Source organism: Hypanus sabinus, unplaced genomic scaffold, assembly GCF_030144855.1.
Source record: "Hypanus sabinus isolate sHypSab1 unplaced genomic scaffold, sHypSab1.hap1 scaffold_164, whole genome shotgun sequence".
Lineage (NCBI taxonomy): Eukaryota > Metazoa > Chordata > Chondrichthyes > Myliobatiformes > Dasyatidae > Hypanus > Hypanus sabinus.
In genome coordinates this window covers 354,269-377,535 of record NW_026779721.1, presented here as the reverse complement: position 1 = coordinate 377,535, position 23,267 = coordinate 354,269, and the positions used below count along the sequence as shown (strand labels likewise).

Sequence of the window (23,267 nt, the reverse complement as noted above, 5' to 3'; positions counted from 1 at the left end):
ATCGAAAGGAAATAGATGGTGTGAGAGGGGGCGGAAAAGATGTTTGTCCCGGTGGAAATCTGTGAAAATGTCTGAGCCCACGGTGGTGGTGAGCAGAGGGATTCATATTGGGGGGGGAAACACCGGCAGACTGTTGACCTGCAAGTGGGGCCAATGACAGGGTTGGGAGCTGAATGGTTGGGGCAACACGGGGCTGCAGAAGATGGACGGTTTTTGCACAGAGGATTAACAAAGTGGCTAGAAAGTATTTGTTATAGAGAGTGCAATGAAGTTTCAACAGACTGATCCCTCAAATGGTTGGGTCAACATATGAAGAAAGATCAAATGTGATAACAATTTCATTTGGAGAATCGAGGACTGAGAGGTGAGCACATTGAAATGCACATCATTGCAGGTTGAACCAGGGATCCCAGTCTCTGAAAAAGGGGGTGGGTGCCTATATTTTATAATAAAACCCCTATTGGTTTAACTTTACCTTCTCTCCCAGTTTTATGCTTCCCCTGGTCCTTCACACCCCCTTACCTGCTTAAGATTCAGCCCATTAGCAACAGTCAGCAATTCATTCTTTTTGGCTTTTCCTAATGCCTCAGGGGTTGGCGCTTCCAGAAATTTATAAATGTCCATTGCTGCTGATTTCCACAACAAATAAATCAAAAGGGATTTCCCCAATCAAATGATAATTCTTCGAACAATAGCTCGCAAATTTGTTCATATCCCAGACGCAGGCCCCAAATTTGTTACAAACCATAATGCTTTAGAAACAAGCCAGCAGCAATAGATTACACCTGGAGTCTGGTTTTGATGTTAAATCTGTCTTTATTAGAATCTACTTGTAATATTGCAACTTAAACAAGATAAACAGAAGTTAACAGTGTTAAGTTTATAAATGTGTATAAGTATAACTCCCAAACTATTGAGCTCAGGGGAAACAAGGCTTGCAGTCTTGAGATGCTAAAGTATGAAAGTTCAGTTCAACCACAGAATAGGCAATGAGGGAGAGAGATTTGTAATCCAGGGTAAATGGTGAGAGAAGGCAAATATGTCGAATTCCTCAGGTTCCACGGTGGTAGAACAAGAGAACAGTCGCTGTAGATTTTATCTGTCATCGCTCCAAATCCACATACAAATTATCACCGAAAGTGACTTGTCACAAGGTGTATCATCTTCAAGTGAACTACCACATCACAGCCAGGCAAGGGTTAACACATTAGTGGTTTCCACAGGACACCCCAAATCAGATCCACTCCTATGGATCAAACAAGGTGACAAACACACATTCAATGTACATGGATCAATAATTAACCCACCCTTGTGGGCATAGGAAACTTCCAAACAGTGACTCTTGGCCACTAGTTCCCTGGTTTCGATCCTTCCATTTTTCCTCCTTCGTCTCCATCTGACTCTGAGTGTCTGTGTCCTCGGTTAAAGCTAAACAAGCTGCAAGTCAGACTGATTCACCTTCTTAATCGCTCTCTCTCTTTAAATGACAGTCCACGGCAAAGGAAACCCAGGGATTCATAACAGTGGCTACTTCCCATTGTGAACTGACTGGTGTGCCAGTAGGTTTGATGACCGAGTGAATCCCTTCCCACAGACTGAGCAGGTGAATGGCTTCTCCCCAGTGTGAACTCTCTGATGACTCTGTAGGTTGGATAACAGAGTGAATCCGTTCCCACAGACTGAGCAGGTGAATGGCTTCTCCCCAGTGTGAACTCTCTGATGACTCTGTAGGTTGGATAACAGAGCGAATCCCTTCCCACAGACTGAGCAGGTGAATGGCTTTTCCCCGGTGTGAACTCGCTGATGACTCTGTAGGTTGGATGACTGAGAGAATCCCTTCCCACAGTCTGAGCAGATGAACGGCTTCTCCTCAGTGTGAGCTGACTGGTGTACCAGTAGTTGGGATGACCGAGTGAATCCCTTCCCACATTCTGAGCAGGTGAACGGCCTCTCCCCAGTGTGAACTCTCTGATGACACTGTAGGTTGGATGACTGAGTGAATCCCTTCCCACAGTCTGAGCAGGTGTATGGCTTCTCCCCAGTGTGAACTGACTGGTGTACCAGTAGTTGGGATGACCGAGTGAAACTCTTCCCACAGTCAGAGCAGGTGAATGGCTTCTCCCCAGTGTGAACTCTCTGATGACTCTGTAGGTTGGATGACCGAGTGAATCCCTTCCCACAGACTGAGCAGGTGAACAGCTTCTCCCCAGTGTGAACTCGCTGATGTCTCTGTAGTTTGGATGACTGAGTGAATCCCTTCCTGCAGACTGTGCAGGTGAATGACCACCCCCTGGTGTGAACACGCTGGTGTGCCATTAGGTCAGATGACCGAGAGAATCCCTTCTCTGAAATTCAGCAGATGACCAGCCTCTGCCCAGTGTCATCTGACTGGAGTGTCCACAGGTGGGATGCCCGGCAGAATCCTTTCTCACACACACAACAGATGAATGGCCTTGCCCAGTGTGAACTTGCTGATATACCTTCAGTTGAAATGACTGAGTGAATCCATTCCTAAGCAGGTGAATGGCCTTTCTCCTGTGTAAAATGACGGGCTTGCTGGTTGCTCAGATGACCGAGTGAATCCCTTCCCACTGTCTGAGCAGGTGAATAGCCTCTCTCCTGTGTAAAATGACGGGCTTGCTGGTTGGTCAGATGCCCGATTGAATCCCTCCCCACAGTCTGAGCAGGAAGGATGGTCGATTGAATCCTTTGCTCCACTTCTTAAATATCTAGAAAGAGACAACAAAACTGTGAGATTCCTGGAGACAAATTCCTTCCCGTTTTTAACCTGTAAAAGATTTACAAAATCCATCAATGGGTGTAGGACAACATTTCAGATGAGATTACTTGAGTTGCCAAGATTTGATTTGGTATCACACTGTTACAGTGACGTTCAACCCAAGTTGGACAGAGAAATCATCTCCTGACTGGGCAGAGTGCTGGTATCTGGTATGACCATCAATTTCCATATGTAGTTCAAGTTCCAACTCCTTGAAGTGCAGGGTTATAAACTGCAGCTGGATGCACTTCTTGTAAGTGAGGGCATCAGGGACACTACAGGTCTCCCCATCTTTAATACCCCCTCTAATTTGTAATAACCAGCGTGTACATAAATCTTGCACTGTGCATTTTTTATAGAGAGGTATTCATTTTCACAGCGAGCAAATCACGGTCAATAGGAACTTTGATCTCCTCTGGGTTCGATCCAGTTCATCTGCACTCTCACACAACCTGTGTAGCAGGCCTGTAATGGGAATTGAAGGATTTTCTCACCAAAGTTTTGGTATATTGTCCATATGTGGTTTGCTTGCTAAGTTACGCTTTAAAAAGTCAGATTTCCAAATATCACTCCACTGCTTCCCACTTGCAAATTTTCCAGCAACTTTTGCAACACCAGAATACACACAAGTATCATCAGTTTCTGTATTCGACATAAATATTTCCCCTGAACCCTCCCCCCCAGTGACTGACAGTGGTGAACTCAGTTTCTATATGCCCCTGAAGCCTCCCCCAATTTTCCCGCAACATTTGCATCGCCACAATTCTCCAGCAATGTTTGCATTGCCACAATACACACATCAGACAGAGACTGACAGTGGTGAACTCAGTGATGGCAATGCCAATGAATACGAAGGGAAGGGCAGTAGTCTTTCTGTCTCACTGGAGTCTGGCACATTTGTGATGTGAAAGCTACTTGTTGCCCAGGGCAAAGGTGTTTGATATCATTACGTACCCAGAGAGAATGGGTCAAAACATGTTTTCACCAGTAGAAAAGTCCAGAGCAAGAGGAGGTAGAGGAAGCAGCACACACAAAATACAGGAGGAGCTCAGCAGGCCAGGCAGAATCTATGGAAAAGAGTACTAATGCTGAATTCCTCCAGCACTTTGTGTGTGTTGCTTGGATTTCCAGCATCTGCAGGTTTTCTCTTGTTAGTGATTGGAGGTAGAACAAAGGTGATTTTCTCAACTGGTGATGTATAAGATTTTGTTCCCTTTCTCTGAGTTCCTAATCCTTGCATTTAGATAGCTGGAGCTCAGCTCTGTCTGAGAGATCCATCAGTTCCCATTCACTTAGCAGCCGGAAGCTCCCCGGGATCCGTGTATGGATCGTGGTGCTGAGAGAGAGGGACAAGAGCAGGACAGCCCTGAGATTGTTGGCCACGGTCTCTGGATTTCACAGGAATTGTCCCGAAGTCGGTGTTTAAGATAAAAACACAGAGAATTGCTCTTACCTGCACCCGACATTTTCAAGGCCTTCTGTGTACTGCGTGCATCGGGGACGTCCTCAGCCGGACGCCTGCGCATTTCATCGGCGCTTCAGCGCTGGCAAAATTCTTAACGCATGGCCCTATGGGTAATCACGGTGCCATTAACCATTTCTGCAAGCACCGGTTCAATGTCCATACCTCATTTTTTTTTTATCGTGTGTATAGAAAAATTCTGCAGCTGTTTTAACGCAGAAAGCGGCTCCCATAAACAATATACTCAATATCAACGTGTATCTAATGCCAAAGTAAAATGCAGTTATAAAACACAGGAGATTCTGCAGTTGCTGGAAATACAGAGATGCACATACACAAAACACTGGAGGAACTCTGCAATTCAGAGAGGAACTAAGCAGCGGAGTACACAGGCTTGGCATGCTGAAGGGGCTCTCCCTAAACGATGTCTTTTTATTCCTCTCCACATTTGCTGCCTGAAATTAACCACCTTTTTTTCGGCCAACCAGTTTCCAAATGTTTCTGATTTTTCTTTTGTAGCCACATCCTGCTGATCTGATTCCTGCTCCTCCTGGTAAACTCTAGACCCCATCTCTCTCTGGAGCCCCAAAGCCCTGACTCAGGCTGGCAATTCTTTGGTTTCTGACTCTGCACCATCGAAGATTCACTCGCTAGTCTGCTGTCAGACTTTAGAGGTGCATTGTGTTCCGAGACCTCAGGTTCGCTTACTGTGAGTGTCGCTTTAAGAGCCTGAGTGAGTTGGGACTGTGATGTCAGAGGAGAGAGAGGGGCAGGGGGAGAGGGAGAGAGAGACACAAAACCACAGTGAGCTCATCATCTTATTCACCCTGGAGAAAATCATGCAGGTGTAAAAGATGATGAGAGGCATTGGTCTTGTGGATAGCTAGAGGCTTTTCCCCCAGGGCTGAAACAGCTCACACGAGGGTGAATAGGTTTAAGCTGCTTGGAAGTAGGTACAGAGGAGATGTCAGAGCTAAGTTTTTTTAAGCAAAGAGTGGCGTGTGTGTGGAATGCACCGCCAGCGACAGTGGTAGAGGCGGATGCAATAGGGTCTTTTAAGAGACTCTCAGATAGTTACATGGAGCTTAGGAAAATAGGTGGCTGTGTGGCAGGGTAATTCTAAGCAGTTTCTAGAGTAAGATACATGGTCAGCACAACAATGTGGGACAAAGCATCTGTAATGAGTTGTGCATTTATATGTTTCCATGAAATTCACAGGAAATCTCCTATCCCACGGAGTGGTGACTAGTTGCAACCTGTCATCTCAGGGAGAGTGAGAGGGGAACGACAGGGAGAGATTTTGATATACAGATACGGAACAGAAACATGGGCAGGAACCAGATGGGCTGAGTGGCCTTTCTAGTGTACATTGTGAGTGTCTCTAGACAGTAAATATCTGAGACACGGGATTTGATACAGAACTGATTTATCTTTCACAGATCCACAATATTAAACACCAGTCTAGATTAAGTCTAACATCAGCAGAACAGACTCCTCCAATACTCACTGACCAGAGTTCAGTCCTGGGTGCGATGAGCAGCCGCAAGAACTGCAGAATCTGACGGTAACAGTCCCTCATGAACCTGCAGCTGCCTTCAGTCACTGTGATGGCTAAACTTTTAACACAGAGCTGATTTGAACTTCCTCCCTGATGTAGGAGCGCTCAGACCGAAGATGTAGGGGAGAAGGAAAAAAAAAGAGATAATAAAGTTGTTTGCACCATTAGTGATAAACAGAGAGGATGAGGTGGAAAGTTTCTTGAATGCATCTGTTTTAATGCTTGGAGCATTGTAAGAAAGGTGGATGAGCTTAGAGTATGGATTGATAACTGGAAATATGATGTTGTATCTATTAGTGAAACATGGTTGCAGGAGGGGTGTGACTGGCAACTAAATATTCCTGGATTTTGTTGCTTCTGGTGTGATAGAATCAGAAGGGCAAGAGGGGGAGGTATTGCAATGCTTGTCTGAGAAAATATTACAACAGTGCTTTGACAAAATAGATTACAGGGCTCATTTAGGGAGCCTATTTGGCTGGAATTGAGGAATGGGAAAGGTATAGTAACACTTATAGGGGTGTATTATAAACCACCTAATTGGGAGCAAGAATTGGAAGAGCAAATTTGTAAGGAGATAGCAGATATTTGTAGTGAGCATAAGGTTGCGATTGTGGGAGATTTTAATTTTCCACACATAGAAACAAAGAACATAGGTGCAGGAGTAGGCCATTAGGCCCTTCGATCCTGCACTGTCATTCAGAATGATCATGCATCATCCAACTCAGAACCCTGTACCTGCTTTCTCTCCATACCCCTGATCCCTTTAGCCACAAGGGCCATATCTAACTCCCTCTTAAATATAGCCAATGAACTGGCCTCAACTGTTTCCTGTAGCAGAGAATTCCACAGATTCACCTCTCCCTGTGTGAAGAAGCTTTTCCTCATCTTGGTCCTAAAAGGCTTCCCCTTTATCCTTAAACTGTGACCCCTCGTTCTGGACTCGCCCAACATCAGAAACAATCTTCCTGCATCTAGCCTGTCCAATCCCTTTAGAATTTTACACGTTTCAAAAAGATCCCCCCTCAATCTTCTAAATTCCAGCGAGTATAAGCCTAGTCGACCCAGTCTTTCTTCATATGAAAGTCCTGCCACCCCAGGAATCAATCTGGTGAACCTTCTTTGTACTCCCTCTGTGGCAAGAATGTCTTCCCTCAGATTAGGGAACCAAAACTGCATACAGTACTCCAGCTGTGGCCTCACCAGGGCCTTGTACAACAGCAGTAGAACCTCCCTGCTCCTGTACTCGAATCCTCTTGCTACGAATGCCAACATACCATTTGCCTTTTTCACCACCTGCTGTACCTGCATGCCCACCTTCAATGACTGGTGTACAATGACACCCAGGTCTTGTTGCACCTCCGCTTTTCTTAATCGGTCATTCAGATAATAATCTGTTTTCCTGTTCTTGCAACCAAAGTGAATAACCACACATTTATCCACATGAAATTGCATCTGCCATGAATTTGCCTACTCACCTAACCTATCCAAGTCACCCTGAATCCTCTTAGCATCCTCACAGCTAACACTGCCGCCCAGCTTCGTGTCATCCGCAAACTTGGAGATGCTGCATTTAATTCCCTCGTCTAAATCATTAATATATATTGTAAACAACTGGGGTCCCAGCACTGAGCCTTGCAGTACCCCACTAGTGACTGCCTGCCAATCTGAAAAGGTCCCGTATATTCCCACTCTTTGCTTCCTGTTTGCCAACCAATTCTCTATCCACATTAATAACATACCCCCAATACTGTGTGCTTTAAGTTTGCACACTAATCTCCTGTGTGGGACCTTGTCAAAAGCCTTTTGAAAATCCAAATATACCAAATCCACTTTTTCTCCCCTATTCATTCCACTAGTTACATCCTCAAAAAATTCTATAAGATTCGCCAGACATGATTTTCCTTTCACAAATCCATGCTGACATTGTCCGATTATTTCACCTCTTTCCAAGTGTGCTGTTATCACATCTTTCACAACCAACTCTAGCATTTTCCCCATCACCGATGTCAGGCTAACCAATCTATAATTCCCCGGATTCTCTCTCCCTCATTTTCAAAAAAAAGTGAGGTCACGTTAGCCAATCCTCAGGAACTAATCCAGAATCTAAGGAGTTTTGAAAAATTATCACTAATGCATCCACTATTTCTTGGGCTACTCTGGGATGCAGACCATCTGGCCCTGGGGATTTATCTGCCTTTAATCCCTTCAATTTACCTAACACCACTTCCCTACTAACATGTATTGCCCTCAGTTCCTCCATCTCACTGGACCCTCGGTCCCTTACTATTTCTGGAAGATTATTTATGTCCTCCTTAGTGAAGACAGAACCAAAATAGTTATTCAATTGGTCTGCCATGTCTTCGTTCCCTATGATCAATTCACCTGTTTCTGACTGTGTAGGACCTACCTTTGTCTTGAGCAATCTTTTTCTTTTCACTTATCTATAAAAAACATTTACAGTCAGTTTTTATGTTCCCTGCCAGCTTTCTCTCATGATCTTTGTTTCACTTTCCTAATTAAGCCCTTTGTCCTCCTCTGCTGGTCTCTGAATTTCTCCCAGTCCTCAGGTGTGTCACTTTTTTGCTAATTTATATCGTTCTTCTTTGGACTTGATACTATCCCTAATTTCCCTTGTCAGCCACGGGTGCACTACCTTCCCTGGTTTATTCTTTTGCAAAACTGGGATGAACACTTGTTGTAGTTCATCCATGCAATCTTTAAATGCTTGCCATTGCATATGAATGTTGAGGAACCAACTAGAGAGCAGGCCATTCTACATTGGGTTTTGAGCAATGAGGAAGGGTTAGTTAGCAATCTTGTTGTGCGAGGCCCCTTGGGTAAGAGTGACCATAATATGGTGGAATTCTTCATTAAGATGGAGAGTGACATAGTTAATTTAGAAGCAAAGGCTCTAAACTTAAAGAAGGGTAACTTTGAAGGTACGAGACGTGAATTAGCTAAGATAGACTGGCAAATGATACAAAGGGTTGACAGTGGATATGCAATGGCAAGCATTTAAAGATTGCATGGATGAACTACAACAATTGTTCATCCCAGTTTGGCAAAAGAATAAACCAGGGAAGGTAGTGCACCCGTGGCTGACAAGGGAAATTAGGGATAGTATCAAGTCCAAAGAAGAAACATATAAATTAGCCAGAAAAAGCGGCATACCTGAGGACTGGGAGAAATTCAGAGACCAGCAGAGGAGGACAAAGGGCTTAATTAGGAAAGGGAAAAAAGATTATGAGAGAAAGCTGGCAGGGAACATAAAAACTGTAAAAGCTTTTACAGATATGTGAAAAGAAAAAAGATTGGTCAAGACAAATGTAAGGACCTTTACAGTCAGAAACAGGTGAATTGATCATAGGGAACAAAGACATGGCAGACCAATTGAATAACTACTTTGGTTCTGTCTTCACTAAGGAGGACATAAATAACGCTCTGGAAATAGTAAGGGACCAAGGGTCTAGTGAGATGGAGGAACTGAGGGAAATACATGTTAGAAGGGAAGTAGTGTTAAGTAAATTGAAGTGATTAAAGGCAGATAAATCCCCAGGGCCAGATGCTCTGCATCCCAGAGTAGCCCAAGAAATAGTGGATGCATTAGTGATAATTTTTCAAAACTCCTTAGATTCTGGATTAGTTCCTGAGGATTGGAGGGTGGCTAATGTTACCCCACTTTTTAAAAAAGGAGGGAGAGAAAAACCAGCGAATTACAGACTGGTTAGTCTGATGTCGGTGGTGGGGAGAATGCTAGAGTCGGTTATCAAAGATGTGATAACAGCACATTTGGAAAGAGGTGAAATCATTGGACAAAGTCAGCATGGAGTTGTGATAGGAAAGTAATGTGTGACGAATCTTATAGAATTTTTTGAGGATGTAACTAGTAGTGGATAGGGGAGAGCCAGTAGCTGTGGTATATTTAGATTTTCAAAAGGATTTTGACAAGGTCCCACACAGGAGATTAGTGTGTAAACTTAAAGCACACGTTATTGGGGGTATGGTATTGATGTGGATAGAGAATTGGTTGGCAGACAGGAAGCAAAGAGTGGGAGTAAATGGGACCTTTTCAGAATGGCAGGCAGTGACTAGTGGGGTACCGCAAGGCTCAGTGCTGGGACCCCAGTTCTTTACAATATATATGAATGATTTAGATGAGTGAATTAAATGCAGCCTCTCCAAGTTTGCGGATGACACGAGGCTGGGCGGTGGTGTCAGCTGTGAGGATGCTAAGAGGATGCAGGGTGACTTGGATAGGTTAGGTGTGTGGGCAAATTCATGGCTGATGCAATTTAATGTGGATAAATATGAGGTTATCCATTTTGGTTGCAAGAACGGGAAAACAGATTATTATCTGAACGGTGGCTGATTAGGAAAAGGGGAGGTGCAATGAGACCTGGGTGTTATTGTACACCAGTCATTGAAGGGAGGCATGCAGTTACAGCAGGTGGTGAAAAAGTTGAAAGGTATGCTGGCATTCATAGCAAAAGGATTTGAGTACAGGAGCAGGGAGGTGCTACTACAGTTGTACAAGGCCTTGGTGAGACCGCACCTAGAGTATTGTGTGCAGTTTTGGTCCCCTAATCTGAGGAAAGACATTCTTGCCAGAGAGGGAGTACAGAGAAGGTTCACCAGATTGATTCCTGGGATGGCAGGACTTTCATATGAAGAAAGACTGGATCGACTAGGCTTATACTCACTGGAATTCAGAAGATTGATGGAGGATCTTATTGAAACATATAAAATACTAAAGGGATTGGACAGGCTAGATGCAGGAAGATTGTTTCCGATGTTGGAGAAGTCCAGAATGAGGGGTCACAGTTTAAGGATAAAGGGGAAGACTTTTAGGACCGAGATGAGGAAAAACTTCTTCACACAGACTGTGGAGAATCTGTGGAATTCTCTGCCACAGGAAACAGTTGAGGCCAGTTCATTGGCTATATTTAAGAGGGAGTTAGATATGGCCCTTGTGGCTAAAGGGATCAGGGGGTATGGAGAGAAAGCAGGTACAGGGTTCTGAGTTGGATGATCAGCCATGATCATACTGAATGGCGGTGCAGGCTCGAAGGTCTGAAGAGCCTACTCCTGCACCTATTTTCTATGTTTCTATCCACTGCCAACCCTTTAAATATCATTGAAATATCAATCTTAGCTAATTCACGTCTCATTTCTTCAAAATTGCCCTTCTATAAGTTCAGAACATTTGGTTCTGAATTAACTATGTCACTCTCCATCTTACTGAAGAATTCCACCATATTATGGTCACTCTTAACCAAGGGGCCTCGTATGACAAGATTGCTAATTAACCCTTCCTCAATACCCAGTCTAGAATGGCCTGCTTTCTAGTTGGTTCCTCGACATGTTGGTTCAGAAAACCATCCCGCACACATTCTAAGAAATCCTCTTCCTCAGCACCCTTACCAATTTGGTTCACCCAATCTATATGTAGAGTGAAGTCACCCATTATAACTGCTGTTCCTTTTTTGCACGCATTTCTAATTTCCTGTTTAATGCCATCCCCAACTTCACTACTACTGTTAGGTGGCCTGTACACAAATCCCACCAGCATTTTATGCCCCTTGGTGTTATGCAGCTCTACTCATATCAATTCCACATCCTCCAGGCTAATGTCCTTCCTTTCTATTGCGTTAATCTCTTCACTAACCAGCAACGCTATCCCACCTCCTTCTCTTTCCTGTCTATCCCTCCTAAATACTGAATATCCCTGGATGTTGAGCTCCTATCCTTGGTCACCCTGGAGCCATGTCTCTGTGATTCCAACCATATCCTTTTTGATTTTTGCCCTGGATTTGACTGCCTGCCACTTTTACTTTTCACCTTACTACTTTTTGGTTCTACTCTCATTTTGCACGCCTCTGTCTCTCTGCACTTGTTCCTATCCCCCTGCCACATTAGTTTAAATCCCCCTGAACAGCAGTAGCAAACGCTCCCCCTAGGGTTAGGAGGAGGGACAGCCCTCAGTGAATCCTGTGTATGCTCCCTGGAAGCCTCAAGAAATGATAATGATCATGAATCTGGCCCCAGATAGAAAAGAAAAACAAGCACAGTTTGCTCAGTGTGTCCACAGTACTACACAAACGTTTAATGCAACTCCGCAAGATTTATTTGGTCTCTGCTGCATGATACTCTCAGCTGATGAAGGGCAGAAATGGAAGGCAGAATTGAAATACCAAACCTATCAGGAGTTACAGGTGGGAAACCATAACGAGAATGAACAGACAGACCAGATCTCCAGCAATCTGTCAACATCACCAAAGTACCTAAATGCAAACATAAGGCTGGGGTATCTGGACCAGACTACTGAGAGCGATTTGTGGCCTGCTACGGCACCTTCGCAGGAGACCAAGCAAATCTGTCCGCCCAGTTCAATGCCCTACTGCTCCAATGCTTACCAACTAAGTTAGCCAACATGATTAAAACAAATAATATGGATTGGCCTGACAATGACCGAAATCAAATGCGATGAGCTTTGACATATCATTAGGACCCAACTTTCGAATCCCGATCAACCCCGAAGGGAACTAATATTAAAGGTGAATAAGCTCAGTGGGAAGAAGGACGCGAGCAGGCTATATCTGAGGAACAGAAATGGGAGCAAAAACCTAACAAGGGACAGGTGGGGACAACAAAATATTCAGAAACTGACAAGAAGATGCTTCCAACCGTGAGTGCAAACCCTCAGGAAGAGCCCACTGTAATATTTCAAGTTGCTGGAAATACAGTTCTGTTTATGATTGATATGAGGGCAAGCACAACCACTCTCGATCAGGAAATAGTATCGGAAAAGGGATTCATGCTATCAGACGCTACAATCACTCTGTCTGGGTTCAGAGGCACGGAACGTACGTATTCACGTATCCAGCCACTGCAGGTGGAATTCCAGGGGAACCAGTGTGAGGTTTCATTTACTGTCACCACCAGACGGGGGTGTAATCTCGTAGGGAGAGACTTGCTCTGTCTGTTGGAAGTCGAGATTCCATGCACGGACAAGGATATCATGCCAGAACTGCGAACAACTGACAGCTTCCTCAGTTTCTGACCACCCAATTGTGGGCACTTTATCTGGACTCCAGTACATTTGAACCCCTTCTGCCAGCGGCCAGCTCTCATGTGACTCTGTGTTATGACCCTACCGGGTGCACACTGAGGACAGCTAATATTATGCACCCCTCGAGGAACAGAAATTCCCAGTCACGGTGATTGGAGAGGTTAAAGGAAGAGACGGCACTGCATTTCTGGCCAAAGTTCCAAATTTCATTTGGCGACAGACAGGACTGGTGGTTCCCAATACGACTGTCAGGGTTTGCCCTGGGTTCAAGCCAAAGAGCCGAGGGCTCCTTGCCCACACCTTGATGAAACAGGCATCCAGCACCGAGGGAGACTGGCAAGACTTGGTCAAGGGGCAGCTCCGATACTGGAAGAAATCTGAGGTGAAGACGGGACATCTGGTAAGACATTCTTTCAATAGTGACCGAACCCAAGATGTTGTACCCCATCTCTGGGCAATTTCAGTCCATGAAGTCAGACCTCCTGTCCAGATCACAGTGAAAGAAGGACAGACTCCCATCCATTCCGCAATGCCCCCTCTAGCTCATCCGGATCACTGTGAAAGAAGGACAGACTCTCCCATCCATTCTGCAATACCCCCTCTAGCCCATCCGGATCACAGTGAACGAAGGACAGACTATCCCATCCATTCTGCAATGCCCCCTCTAGCCCATCCGGATCACTGTGAAAGGAGGACAGACTCTCCCATCCATTCCGCAATGCCCCCTCTAGCTCATCCGGATCACTGTGAAAGAAGGACAGACTCTCCCATCCATTCTGCAATACCCCCTCTAGCCCATCCGGATCACAGTGAACGAAGGACAGACTATCCCATCCATTCTGCAATACCCCCTCTAGCCCATCCGGATCACTGTGAAAGAAGGACAGACTCTCCCATCCATTCTGCAATACCCCCTCTAGCCCGTCCGGATCACAGTAAGAGAAGGACAGACTCTCCCATCCATTCTGCAATACCCCTCTAGCCTATCCGGATCACTGTGAAAGAAGGACAGACTCTCCCATCCATTCCGCAATACCCACTCTAGCCCATCCGGATCACTGTGAAAGAAGGACAGACTCTCCCATTCATTCTGCAGTACCCCCTCAAGCCCATCCGGATCACAGTGAAAGAAGCACAGACTCTCCCATCCATTCTGCAATTCCCCCTGTAGCCCATCCGGATCACAGTGAAAGAAGGACAGACTCTCCCATCCATTCTGCAATTCCCCCTCTGGCCCGTCCGGACCACAGTGAAAGAAGGACAGTCTCTCCCATCCATTCTGCAATTCCCCCTCTAGCCCGTCCGGATCACTGTGAAAGAAGGACAGACTCTCCCATCCATTCTGCAATACCCCCTCTAGCCCATCCGGATCACAGTGAACGAAGGACAGACTATCCCATCCATTCTGCAATACCCCCTCTAGCCCATCCGGATCACTGTGAAAGAAGGACAGACTCTCCCATCCATTCTGCAATACCCCCTCTAGCCCGTCCGGATCACAGTAAGAGAAGGACAGACTCTCCCATCCATTCTGCAATACCCCTCTAGCCTATCCGGATCACTGTGAAAGAAGGACAGACTCTCCCATCCATTCCGCAATACCCACTCTAGCCCATCCGGATCACTGTGAAAGAAGGACAGACTCTCCCATTCATTCTGCAGTACCCCCTCAAGCCCATCCGGATCACAGTGAAAGAAGCACAGACTCTCCCATCCATTCTGCAATTCCCCCTGTAGCCCATCCGGATCACAGTGAAAGAAGGACAGACTCTCCCATCCATTCTGCAATTCCCCCTCTGGCCCGTCCGGACCACAGTGAAAGAAGGACAGTCTCTCCCATCCATTCTGCAATTCCCCCTCTAGCCCGTCCGGATCACTGTGAAAGAAGGACAGACTCTCCCATCCATTCCGCAATACCCCTTCTAGCCTGTCCGGATCACTGTGAAAGAAGGACAGACTCTCCGATCCATTCCGCAATACTCCCTCTAGCCCGTCCGGATCACAGTGAAAGAAGGACAGACTATCCCATCCATTCGGCAATACCCCTTCTCGCCCATCCGGATCACTGTGAAAGAAGGACAGACTCTCCCATCCATTCTGAAATACCCCCTCTAGCTCGTCCGGATCACAGTAACAGAAGGACAGACTCTCCCATCCATTCTGCAATACCCCTCTAGCCTGTCCGGATCACTGTGAAAGAAAGACAGACTCTCACATCCATTCTGCAATACCCCCTCTAGCCCATCCGGATCACTGTGAAAGAAGGACAGACTCTCCCATCCATTCCGCAATACCCCCTCTAGCCCATCCGGATCACTGTGAAAGCAGGACAGACTCTCCCATCCATTCCGCAATACCCCCTCTAGCCCATCCGGATCACTTTGAAAGAAGGACAGACTCTCCCATCCATTCTGCAATACCCCCTCTAGCCTGAGGAAACTTTTTATGAGGATGGAAGCTCTTTTGTGGATCCAGCAGGGAAACGATGCGATAGTGACGGACAGTGAAGTAATTGAACAGGCCTCCTTTGAAGCAGCTGTCTCTGCCTAGAAGGCTGAGCTGTTTGCTCTGACTCGTGCCTGTATCCCAGCAACAGACTAAAGTTGGAACGTTTAGACAAACTCCCGTTATGCATTTGGGATTGTACATGACTACGGGGCTCTCTGGGAACATGGGGATTCCTGACTTCCTCTGGTCTCCCCATGAGTAATGTCACCTTTGTAAACAACTTACTCACCGCTCTACAGCTACCTCGAGTTTTGTTCTTCTCAGGGGGCTGCCTCTGAGGAGGAGTGAAAACTGTGGTCCCAGATGGGGTGCCAGAAAGACCCTAAGCTAGGTCTTTGGATCACCCAGTGGGACAGGTCTGGGTTCCTAAACAGTTTTTACCAATATTGGTTGATTATATACATAATTGTACACACCTGGGAAAGGAGGGAATGGTTGGTAACCTGTACCCTGCACACCGGGTACGACTTCCTTGACAGGTGGATCTTTCTCGTGTCTACAAGTTGATTTTATTGAATTGCCTAGAGGACATTGCTATAGATGCTGCTTAGTTATTATAGATGTGTTTAGTAGATGGATTGAAGCTATTCCAACTACCATTAATACTGCTGACTGTTGTGAAGTATTATTAAGGGAAATAATTCCCAGGTACAAGCCAGAGATGCTGAGTTCAACAATGGCCCACACTTTATGGTGAAAGCAAACGAAGGAGTATGTAACAAACTAGCTATCAAGCAACAATTCCACTGTGTACATCACCCACGGGCCGCTGGCAGAGTGGAGAGAGCCAATGGCACTCTGAAGAGTAAACTGGCCAGACTAACAGCGGAGAGTGGACTCACTTGGTTGAAGGTCCGACCATTAGCCCGATTCCACATGACGGCTACCCCACAGGGGAAAACAGGGTTGTCACCAGCTTAAATCATTACCGGATGGCCCATGAGGACACACTAGGAACAAAGTCTCAGGATTAAAGGCAAGGTGAATAAGAATAAGGAACCTTGGTTCTTCAGGGATATTGGTACACTGATGAAGAAGAGAGAGATGTATGACATGTATAAGAAACAGGGAGCAAATAAGGTACTTGAGGAGTATAAAAAGTACAAAAAATACTTTAGGAAGAAATCAGGAGGACTGAAAGAAGACATGAGGTGGCGTTGGCATTCAAGGTGAAGGATAGTAAGAGCTTCCACAGGTATATTAATAGCAAAAGGATAGTTAAGGGATAAAATTGGTCCTCTTGAAGATCAGAGTGGTCGACTATGCATGGAACCAAAAGAAATTGGGGAGATGTTAAATGTTTTTTTTTTGTGTCTGAATTTACTAAGAAAACTGGCTTGGAGTCAATGGAAATAAGGCAAACAAGTATTGAGGTCATGGAACCTATACGGATAGAAGAGGAGGAGGTGCTTGCTACCTTGAGGCGACTAGATAAATCTCCAGAACCTGATAGGGTATTCCCTCGGACCCTGAGGGAGACTAATGTTGAAATTGCAGGGACCCTGGCAGATATATTTAAATGTCATTATCTACGCATTAGGTGCCAGAGATTTGGAGGATAGCTCATGTTGTTCCTTTGTTTAAAGCAGGCTCCAACAGTAATCCGGGAAATTATAGGCTGGTAAGTTTGATGTCGGTCATGGGTAAATTATTGGAAGGAGTACTAAGAGATAGGATTGACAATTATTTAGATAGACAGGGACATATTAGGGAGAGTCAACGCGGCTTTGTGCATGGTAGGTCATGTTTAACAAATATATTGGAGACTTTCGAGGCGGTTACAATGAAAGTGGATGAAGGCAAGTCAGTGGATGTTGTCTACATGGACTTCAGTAAGGCGTTTGACAAAGTCCCGCATGGGAGGTTAGTTAGGAAGATTCAGTCACTATGTATACATGGTGAGGTAGTAAATTTGATTGGAAATTGAGAATGGGAGAAGTCAGAGAGTGGTAGAGGAGTATTGCTACTCTGAGTGGAGGCCTGTGACTAGTGGTGTGCCACAGGGATCAGTCCATTGTTATTTGTCATCTATATCAATGATCTGGATAATAATTTGGTAAATAGGGTCAGCAAATTTGTTGATGATACAAAGATTGGAGGTGTATGCACAGTGAAGAAGGTTTTCAAAGCTTGCAGAGAGATCTGGACCAGCTGGAAAAATGGCAGATGGAGTTTAATACAGACAAGTGTGAGGTATCGCACTTTAGAAGGTCAAACCGAGGTAGAACATCCAAGGTAAATGGCAGGGCACTGAGGAGTGCACTAGAACAGAGGGATCTAGGAATACTGATACAAAATTCCCAGAAGTGGCATCACATGTAGATAGGGCAGTAAAGAGAGCTTTTAGTACCATATAACCATATAACAATCACTGCACGGAAACAGGCCATCTCGGCCCTCCTAGTCCATGCCGAACTCTTAATCTCAACTAGTCCCACCTACCCGCACTTAGCCCATAACCCTCCACTCCTTTCCTGTCCATATACCTATCCAATTTTACCGTAAATGACACAACTGAACTGGCCACTACTACATCTACAGGAAGCTCATTCCACACAGCTATCACTGTCTGAGTAAAGAAATACCCCCTCGTGTTTCCCTTAAACTTCTGCCCCCTAACTCTCAAATCATGTCCTCTCGTTTGAATCTCCCCTACTCTCAATGGAAACAGCCTATTCATGTCAACTCTATCTATCCCTCTCAAATTTTTAAATACCTCGATCAAATCCCCCTCAACCTTCTACGCTCCAATGAATAGAGACCTAACTTGTTCAACCTTTCTCTGTAACTTAACTGCTGAAACCCAGGTAACATCCTAGTAAATTGTCTCTGCACTCTCTCTAATTTATTGATATCTTTCCTAAAATTCGGTGACCAGAACTGCACACAATATTCTAAATTTGGCCTTACCAATGCCTTGTACAATTTTAACATTACATCCCGACTTCTGTACTCAATGCTTTGATTTATAAAGGCCAGCGTTCCAAAAGCCTTCTTCACCACCCTATCTACATGAGACTCCACCTTCAGGGAACTATGCACTGTTATTCCTAGATGTCTCTGTTCCTCTGCATTCCTCAATGCCCTATCGTTTACCCTGTATGTTCTATTTGGATTATTCCTGCCAAAATGTAGAACCTCACACTTCTCAGCATTAAACTCCATCTGCCAACGTTCAGCCCATTCTTCTAACCGGCATAAATCTCCCTGCAAGCTTTGAAAACCCACCTCATTATCCACAACACCTCCTACCTTAGTATCATCGGCATACTTACTAATCCAAGTTACCACCCCATCATCCAGATCATTTATGTATATTACAAACAACATTGGGTCCAAAACAGATCCCTGAGGCACCCCGCTAGTCACTGGCATCCATCCCGATAAACAATTATCCACCACTACTCTCTGGCATCTCCCATCTAGCCACTGTTGAATCCTTTGGTCTTTATAAATTCAAGTATTGAGTATAAGAGTTGGAATGTTATGGTGAGATCGTATAAGGTATTAGTGAGGCTGAATTTGCAGTATTGTGTGCAGTTTTGGTCACCGAATTACAGGAAGCATATTAATAAGGTTGGAAGTGTGCAGAGAAGGTTTACAAGAATGTTGCCAGGACTTGAGAAACTGTGTTACAGAGAAAGGTTGAATAGGTAAGGATTTCATTCTTAGGAGTGTAGAAGAATGAGGGGAGACTTGATAGAGGTATATAAAATTAGGGTGGGTATAGATAGAGTGAATGCAAGCAAGGTTTATCCACTGAGGCTAGGGGAGAAAAAAAAACAGAGGACATGGGTTAAGGATGAAGGGCAAAAAGTTTAAAGGTAATATAAGGGGGGGCTTCTTCACAACTGGGTCTGACAGAGGCATAACTGGTCCTTCTGGGCATATTCAGTCTCACTCCCAACTATTTCCTACCTTCCTTTGTGCAGGTATGTAACGTCTAAAGGACCAGTGTTTGAGTAAATGAGACTCACCAAACTTTCTCCGGACTGAATCAACGGAATCTCTGAGTCAGATGGTTTCTCTCCAATCAGTGCTCTCAATCCTCGGGCTGGTTCACTTGTTGCTGTTCCTTCGTCTTCAGTCGTGGTTTTTCTTCCACTAAATCTCTCACTGCAGGTCTGACTTAAACATGAAAGATAATGAAGCACGTTAACAATACAAAGGAGGACCTAACATTTCTGCTTAATGTTACTAGGAATAAAACTCACTGAAATTTAACCATTGAAGGCAAATATAATGATCTCAGTGAACAATCTTTTATTGTCCCTCACATGACACAGACGATATGGGATAAGAAGGAGCCATCATTCAGTCATGGTAAGACATACGACACAGGAACAGAATTAGGTGATTCGATCCATCTGGTCTGTCCACCATTCAACCAGGGCTGATTTTTATTCCAACACCATATTCCTGCCTTCCTCCTGTAACCCTGAAGCTACTCAGCAATCATCAATATATTAATCTGTCACAAATATACCCAAATGGCAGGTTCAAACAAATTCAGAAATTCCAAATATCAGACATCTTTTGGCCAAAAAAATTTTCTCATCTCAGTTTTAAAGGGAAGCAAGTTTATTCTGAGACTGTGCTGTCAGATCACAGACTTTCTGTCTAATAGAAACATCCTCTCCATGTCCACTGTATCCAGGCTTTTCAGCATTCGGTAGGTTTATTAACCATACATCCCTCCACCACCCCCACCGTCCCTCTGAACTCCATCGAGCACAGGTCCAGAACCATCAAATGCTCCTCAAACATAAATCCGATCATTCCTGAGATTATTCTTGTAAGCCTTGTTAGCAACAACTGCACCGGACACATTTCCGGGAATAACAGTCAAATCGGTTCCAGGATAATTTACAAGGTCAAGTTGTGCTTCCTTTACTGTTATACTATCACTCCACTTCCAGGTTAAAACAGGTCCATTTCAGGAAATTTGTATTACAGATCCTGTCTTGTCTGTACTTGACCGACCACAGTTGCTGGACTATAAACTTGCAGGAGTAATGTGTGGCTCAGCTCTACTGCGTGAAGCTGAGGCTGAAACCATTCTCCCCCTGGACTTCCCAGTCCCTGGGTAAAGCAGGCAGTGAAATCAAAGATCCCCACAACCTGGGACGTTCTCCTTTCTCACCCACCCCAGCCCGGGAGAAGACACAACAGCCAAAAACCTCCAGGACAAATGCAAGGAGCCTCAGGAAGCGAGACGAGTTCGGGGAAGTTAATGAAACACATTGGCCAAAATCACACCACGTGATCTTGCGTCACAAAGCGGAGGGCGAATCTGTGGCACACAGCCTCACGTGACCTGTCGGCGGGACTTCCATTTCAATTCTGCGGAAACAGACAGCCTGGGCTCCTGGTTTGGATCGTTCAATGCAGATTAAGTGAAGTCGACACATTTCTGACGAGCCCAGACAGTTGGGAAACAAATGAGTTCCTGGCCCTCAGTTCGGGGCTCACGGCCAACATCGGATCTCCCCGCTCGGGATCGGTCTCAATACTCACCGATGGGAAAGTGATATCTTCGGCCCGCAGACAGTGATCCCGACGCAAGAGACGAAAGTCTTTCCCGATAACACAGCCGACCCACTTCAGCTCTGAGCTGAGAGGATAACACCGTCCACCCGGAGACTGTGAACATGCGCGAAGAGATTGTTACATCATCGGGAGTCGGGCCCTCGGAAACAGACGCGCAGGTGCTGCCAATCTGCGGTTACATGGGAGGGGCAAACGTGATCACGTGTCAGGATTGGCGACAACTCCCCCCTCCCCCAGGCAGAGATTCCAGCTGCTCATTAGTCTGTGAAAAGAAGCAAACTTGCCGCTCACATCTCCTCTCACCTTAAATGTATTAGACATTTCAACCCCCAGGAAAAATATATCGTCTGTCCACTCTATCTATTCCTCTTGTAATCTTATAAACGTCCATCTAGTCTCACCCCAGCCTGCTCCGCTCTGGAGAAAACAACACAAGTTTGTCCAGCCTCTCGTTATAGCTCATGCCCTCTAATCCAGGCAGTGTCCTGGTAAACCTCTCCTGCGCCCTCTCCAAAGCCCCGACATCCTTCCGAGAATGGGGGCGACCAGAACTGTATGAAACACTCCAGATGTGGTGTAACCTGTTTTATAAAGCCTTGTTACGAACTGTAAAGTTTTAGAAACGAACCAGCAGCAATAGAGTTCACACTGGAGTCTGGTTTTGATGTTAAAACCATTACCTTTATTAGTATATAGTAACAGGCTCGTAACAGCCGAAAAACAACTTCCCGACTTTTGAACTCAATGCTTCAACTAATAAAGACAACCATGCCATTTGCCTTCTTAACCACCCGATCAATCTGTGCAGTCTCTCTCAGGGAGCGATGAACTTGGAGTCCATGATCCCTCTGATCATCGACACTGTTCAGTGTTTTGCATTTAACAGTGGACTGTCTCATACATTCGACCTACCGAGCTGACAAGATGATCATCACTAATCAAATCTCACTGAGATTTCTCAGGTCCTGTTGAATTTATTGCCAACTGCACAAGTATGGGAAGGTACAGGTACAGAGAAAGACTGACTTGTGGCAACATCACAGGTAAGTACATTCATATAACACGCAGAACACAAATTATACGGTTCTCTGTCAGTAACGATTTGTAAATATGCTTCATATCATTAACGTTATATAAAATACGCTGTGTCATGATCAATATTAAAATGTGCATTTTGTCTCAATAACAGACAGGGAAATGTTGAAGTTGGTCCCTGTCTCCATCCATCCTGTAATCCACAACCAGCTCCTTTGTTTTTGTCACAATGAGGAAGAGGTTGTTTTCTTGACACCACTGTGTCGGGGTGATGACTTCTTCTCTGTCGGCTGCCTCGTTATTATTTGAGATTAGGCCAGTCAGAGTAGTGTCGTCAGTAAATTTAATTAGCAGATTGGAGCTATGGGTGGCGACACGTCATGGGAATACAGACAGTAAAGGAGGGTGCAAGGAGACACCCCTGTGGGATATGTGTGCTGAGGGTCAGCGAGACCGAGGTGAGGGAGCCCACTCTTACCACCTGCCGGCGATCTGACAGGAAGTCCAGGATCCAGCTACACAAAGCAGGGTGAAGACCGAGGTCTCTGAGCTTCTTGTCGATACTTCACGCCTTCGTATGGCTACTGCTCTGCCCATGACTGCAAGGAACTGCAGAGAACTTTGGAGAGCAGAGAACATCGGGGAAACAAGCCTCCCCTCCATGGACTCTTCCTTCACTTCCCCTGCCTTGGAAAAGCAGGCCATGTACTCAAAGACCCTCACAACCTGGACATCCTCGCTGCAAACCCGCTCCTCCATCGGGGAAGCGATACAAAAGCCTTAAAGCGCGAACTACCCGGCTCAAGGACGGCTTCCTGTCTGTGGTCATAATCCAGAAGAATGATGAAATGGACTCGGCCTCACAATGTAACTCGACATGACCTCTGCAGCTATAATGCTTTGTTACATTGTTGTTTTGTCATTTTCATTTTTCATTTTTATAATCTTTTTTACCAGTACATAATCTTCTACAGCTATAGAATGAAACAAGACCAATGGATTAATATGTATAAAATTAATAAAGCTGAAGAAAAAAAACTAATCGCTAAATATAAAAATGGAAAATATTTTTTAGGAAAAAGAAGGTAATAAAGAACCCCATCTAACTAGGGGGGAACCCACTAACTACAAAAAAGGGAAAAAACCCATTAGAAACCAACCCCCCCGGAGCAATACGTTTAGCCATCATCTAAATATAAAAATAGTATTATTGTAACGTTCTCGTTCGGGTGTAACAGATAACGCCGAAATAAACGTCGAGATAAACCACAGTCAATGAAAACCAGATCGCAGTAAGATTAACCAT

General features: G+C 45.1%; 3 protein-coding genes across 7 annotated transcripts in view; 1 reads left to right on the top strand and 2 right to left on the bottom strand.

Annotated features, from left to right (window-relative positions):
* LOC132387222 (oocyte zinc finger protein XlCOF6.1-like) overlaps positions 1–23,267 on the bottom strand; it is a 123,783-nt gene that overhangs the window by 26,774 nt on the left and 73,742 nt on the right. The gene's annotated exons all lie outside the window — the stretch shown is intronic.
* The window catches only part of LOC132387218 (gastrula zinc finger protein XlCGF8.2DB-like), a 93,489-nt gene that overhangs the window by 38,765 nt on the left and 31,457 nt on the right, over positions 1–23,267 (top strand). The gene's annotated exons all lie outside the window — the stretch shown is intronic.
* Positions 829–22,136, bottom strand: LOC132387220 (zinc finger protein 239-like). Of its 3 annotated transcripts, none has more exons than XM_059959574.1 (4): positions 20,894–22,136; positions 19,354–19,504; positions 4,233–4,348; positions 829–2,729 (listed from the first exon to the last, which is right to left on the bottom strand). In XM_059959574.1, the coding sequence occupies exon 4, from the start codon at positions 2,314–2,316 to the stop codon at positions 1,528–1,530; it is 789 nt and encodes a 262-aa protein (XP_059815557.1). In that variant the 5' UTR covers positions 2,317–2,729; positions 4,233–4,348; positions 19,354–19,504; positions 20,894–22,136; the 3' UTR covers positions 829–1,527. The 3 variants fall into 3 exon arrangements, with proteins under 3 accessions (XP_059815557.1, XP_059815558.1, XP_059815559.1); XM_059959575.1 differs by having other exon boundaries at positions 19,354–19,500; XM_059959576.1 differs by lacking the exon at positions 4,233–4,348.